A 5,288-nucleotide genomic window follows, 5' to 3' on the forward strand; every position below is an offset into this window, starting at 1 on the left:
GCAATTGAAGCATTCTACCCTCTTCTTGTCAAATCTTTTCTGTGTTTGGTTCAGTTTTGGCTTTCCTCTTCTGTCAGAAGATTCAAGCCAATCTTGATTAGATTTGCTTCTTTCTGAATTTTGTGCCCATCTTCTGTTCTGCACCTGTTTGCCTCTCCATTTCTTGTCTCTTTTCTTGTCTTCCTCCTTCATGTGACTTGCCTTCAAAGATTGTTCTGTTCTCTTGCTTGGACATCTATCAATCAATCTCATTTCATGAGCCTCAAGTGAGCTTTGTAGTTCCTCTATCTTCATTATGGTGATGTCTTTGGATTCTTCAATTGCTACTACAATGAAGTCGAATTTCTGAGGTAGGGATCTCATTATTTTTTCAATTATCATGAGATTAGTGATGGATTCTCCATACCCTTTCATTTGGTTTGTGATAGCTAGTATCTTGGTGAAGTATTCACCAATTTTATCATTCTCCTCCATGTTTAACAACTCATATTGCCTTCTGAGAGTTTGTAATTTTACCTTCTTTATCTTGTCTCCACCTTGATGGCTTCGAATCAAGATGTCCCAGGCTTCTTTGGCAGTGGTAGCATTCTGAATTTTCTCAAAGTGGATATCATCTACACATTGGTGGATCAGAAATAGTGCCTTGTTGTCCTTTTTCTTGATTTCTTTGTATATGGCTCTCTGTGCTTCTGTTGCATCAGGACCTGGTTCATGAGAACCCTCTTCAACTACATCACTTATCTCTTGAAAACTGAACAGAACTTTCATCTATGTTCGCCATCTATCCTAATTCTTTTCTGTGAGAATAGGGAGCCCCATAGATGGTAGATTCGTGCCATTTCCCACCATTTCGTCTTCAATTATCTGCTCACTTCTTTTCTGGTTTCTCTGATTTCTGCTTCTAATTTTGTTCCCTGGTTTCCTTCCAGCTAGCTGATTCACCCGCAGTGAATTTCTTCAGTTGAACCTTCTTCCTTCGGTTTTGGCAACTGCAGTTGGTGTTTTCGCACACTCACACCCCTTAGATCCCTGGATTCTTTCCAGCTCGTGATACCAAGTTTGTTGGAAACAAGAAGAAGAATAAAGAGAGAAGAAGAAGAAGAATACAATGAATATGCAGTGTATTGAATTGGATTGAAAAGTTACTTAAACAACAAGTTCATACATACACTTTCCTTTTATAGCCTAATCTTGACTAACAACCATAACAGAATTTTGAAAACTAACTATTTTTGGCAAGTTGCTATTTTCACATCCTACTCTTCAACAATCAACTCTTGATTGCCTAGACTTGAATTAGATCTTATTTTAACAAAACCTGCATCCCACATACATCAGTATATAAAATACAAACTGTAAATTTCATCATTCAAACTAAAAACTATAGAAGACATTGAAATTTTCAAAACAATTTAAAATGTTAAGTGTCAACATAAGCTGAAGTGTTATGATCTTGTAAATGATAAAAAACGCATGAGAACTGAAATGACAACAACATGCCAATACTCGAAAGTTCTCACAAAATGAATACAATAACTAGCTACTAGCTGAAAAATGAAACTTAAATTGAAGTCACACAAAGTACACAAAAACTAAAAATTAATTGGTTTTCTATCAATCAAGATTCATGGGCTTGTAAGTATTTGAGCTATATGGCCTGAACATAATGAGTATTTATAGGTACTTATTAAAATATTCTTGATATATAACTATAAGGGACGAGTCATGTGACCTGGACATAGACCCGAATTCATCCTTTTTTGACGACGAGTTTATCTCTTCTAATCGGCTTTGTCCCTTTTTATTTATTTGGACAAGTCAGACCTATCCCTAAGTCATCGGGTTGAGACGGGTCTACGGGTCGGGTCGGGTCTTGCTCACCCCTATTATTGGTATATAAATAGTGTCGCAATGTTATGACAATATTAATATGAATACATCTAAGTTTGTCACTTTAAAGTGTATTAGAATTAATATTTTAGTCATGTTTATAAGTTTTGAAGTGTATATGTAATGTCAATATTTTATAATAAATTATCCAAACTGAAACGAAAATACATATAATATTTGTATCAGATGTCTTTATGTAAATAAACCAAATCAGACCAAACAACAAGTTAATTACATGTTTTGATTATGTGTTTTTTTGGATCTAAAAACCAACCTAAATTAATCGCAACAACCATATCTTTGTTGAGCTTAACCCATTTTCCAACAAAACCTAATTACAAAGTAAATGTCTATAATAATTATATATGTTTTTAGTCTATGCGTCCTTTTGTAAATATTGATTTTTATTTATTTTTATTATATAAATAATGAGATTATAATATGTTTTTGTTTGGGTACTTAATTGAAAACTAAGTATAAACTAATCAATTTTATTGTGATTATTTTGGTTCTTTTTTACATATTTTATTAAATATACATTTTTAATATTTATCATTATATATATATTTTAGTAGAAGACAAATGTATTTTTTAAATATAAATTTTTTATATCATCTTAATATTCTTTTAAGTATTATTACTTCATGACAAAAGTGAAAAATTAAAATAAAAGACAACGTAAAAACCAATGTTAATATTTAAAAACAACATGATATTTATATGAAATTTGTGGAAGAGTAAATGAGAAAGAAGATAACATTAAAATTAAGAATAAATGAGAATTGTCATTTCAATAGAAAAATAAGCCAACTTAAAACAATTTATGGTAGAGGAGTTTCTCTTTTTTGGTTTTTCCATAAAATATGCTAAATTTATTATTAGGTTGTCAAACATACTTATGCAACAACTTTAAACTTATTAAAAAAACAAAAACAAAAACTACAAACAAACACTATGCTATAGATACTACAAAACTATTTGAAAAATTACTCAACCTATGCTTATAATTGAAATAAGATAGTGGTAATATTAATATTGAAATATTTTATAAAATTTAATTTCAGTTTTAGGTTTTATTCATACCTCTATTGAAGATATCTCAACAAATATTTCGAGTATAATGAAATTGAGTGTGTATGTCAAATTGCTAGAAATATCAACAAATATTAACAAATATTCACACAAATAATTTATTTTAATAGTTGAAACATATACACTATGTAGAAATATTCATTTTCTTAAAATTTAATTCTCTATACATTAAATTTATGATACGCCAACATGTCAATTAACCAATAACAATGAAGCATTTTCAAATTCATGGACTAAAAACTAATGCATTTAATTTACATAAAACTATAGATAAATAATATATATAAACATCTTTTTTATATAAATCTAATCTTTTGATGTACATATATACAAACATTTAAATCATATCAAATTCTCTGTAGTACATAATTTTAAAAAATTATTTAATGTGAAAATTTGATGTTATCATCAAACATGTGACAATGATTTATGACCAAGTCATATTATTTGTGTACTTTATTTTTTCAATAAATATCAATAATATTACAACATATCATGAAACTCATGACAATGAAGCATACTCAAGTTGTTGTCATAGCTTAGAAATTAACAATTGTCAAATTAATGTTACTAAATTATTACATATATCAAATGCATATATGTATAATTTTTTGCATGTCTTCGTGTCAACCTAAAGTTGTTCTTAATTTTTTGATGTAGGTTATAACTTTGGTCCAATAATATATTATGGAACTCATATCAATGAGGCATGACCAAGTCATCTACAAACTCATGAAACTATTATTGGTTAGTATTTGAAATTTTTTGTATAATTACTTACAATTATGTCTCATTTCAAATCTTGAAATAACCAATTTTCATCGTTCATCATTATTTTTTTAAATTTCTCATTACTCTAAAATCATATAATTATAGTTCTATTTTGTCATTAGATATCCATTCTGGTAGACCAACTTAGCTTAGAATTCATGACAATGAAGTAAGGTCAACTCATCAACATAACCTTGAAGTTTGTCATACTTCGTAAAATAACAATACATCATTGTATATTCCATTTATGTTTTGGCTTTAATTCATTTTTAAAATAGTTTAAAATATAAAGTTTTAAGTCTTACACATCTTATAAACTATTACTTTAGGTTATAACTTTGATACAAGACAATATAATGGAACAAATTACACTGAAACAAGAGCATCTTTTCTTCATACCCATGTCCTTAATACAGGTTCGTATAGAAAATTAAAATTATTTCTTCCAAAATATTGGACATAACTTTCACAAGCATCATCCATGAAAAATATATTAATTATTTGGTCATTATCTGAAAAATACATGTGATCAATTTCCATCAACATTATTCCATGCTTCCCTAGAACAAGGTACAAGTAGGAGATACACATTTCAATAAATACATAACAGTGCCATAAACTTCTGAGATAATGGAAGAATGATTGTATCCCAATTATCCACCTCAACTTCATGTACATGGTGCGATCCAAGGTTATTCCACCATGAAACACAAACTATTTGGTGCTTATGTGCTAAAGTTGGTTGCAACAAATAAATGCACATCAACAATTGCTTGACTTAATTGTTGACTCATCATATGAATGAAGACATTTTAGGCAACATATTAGGGGTTACAATCATATATTTGCATTTACTTTATTAGGTGTCCAACTTGATAACAACTTAGCTGCAACTAGACGTGATATCTATACTTTTCGTGCTCAGGATTCAATTTATCACAACATTGGGGGACTACATCCGAATGAAGAAGATAAACCATGTTTCATGCAATTATATATCTATGACACAGATCATGAGCTACAAAATTGGATGTTGGAAAACCCTCAACTTCATGATAACGTAGTTTTGAAGTTACAACATATACTTCATCTTCATAGTCCATTTGTAAATGTTTTTAGACAACTTATATCACAAATAAATGTTCATCAATGTAGCCTCATCATTAAAGAGTATCTTGCTAACCAACCACAATATAATATTCCAACTACTTCACAAGTTGCTGCAATTATTATAGTTGAAGATGTTGAAACAATAATAAATAGGAGGGATATCAAAGTAACAACTTACGTAGGAAGTCTAATGAGGATCCAAGAAACTGTAGGATATTATGATCACATACAATATCTTATTCTCTTCCCAACTGGAATGTACGGGTGTGATTCAAACACAACAAGTCATAACGATAGATGTATTACATGTGGAGAATATTATAGTTACATGTTATGGATACTTTTCATTAATAACATGTATATTATATTCCAATACTATATTATTTTTATTACTTCATTCAGAGACATAATAATTTAACAATATC

At 29.2% G+C, this 5,288-nt stretch overlaps 1 protein-coding gene across 1 annotated transcript; it reads right to left on the reverse strand.

Moving 5' to 3' along the window:
- Window positions 1–18: 18 nt before the first annotated feature.
- On the reverse strand, window positions 19–768 carry LOC109337824 (the record flags this gene model as incomplete). Its single annotated transcript, XM_019574892.1, has 1 exon — window positions 19–768. A coding segment is annotated over exon 1 (750 nt), but the record flags the coding sequence as incomplete, so codon positions are not given.
- Window positions 769–5,288: the final 4,520 nt, after the last annotated feature.

The sequence above is a fragment of the Lupinus angustifolius genome, unplaced genomic scaffold (assembly GCF_001865875.1).
Source record: "Lupinus angustifolius cultivar Tanjil unplaced genomic scaffold, LupAngTanjil_v1.0 Scaffold_11_32, whole genome shotgun sequence".
Classification (NCBI taxonomy): domain Eukaryota; kingdom Viridiplantae; phylum Streptophyta; class Magnoliopsida; order Fabales; family Fabaceae; genus Lupinus; species Lupinus angustifolius.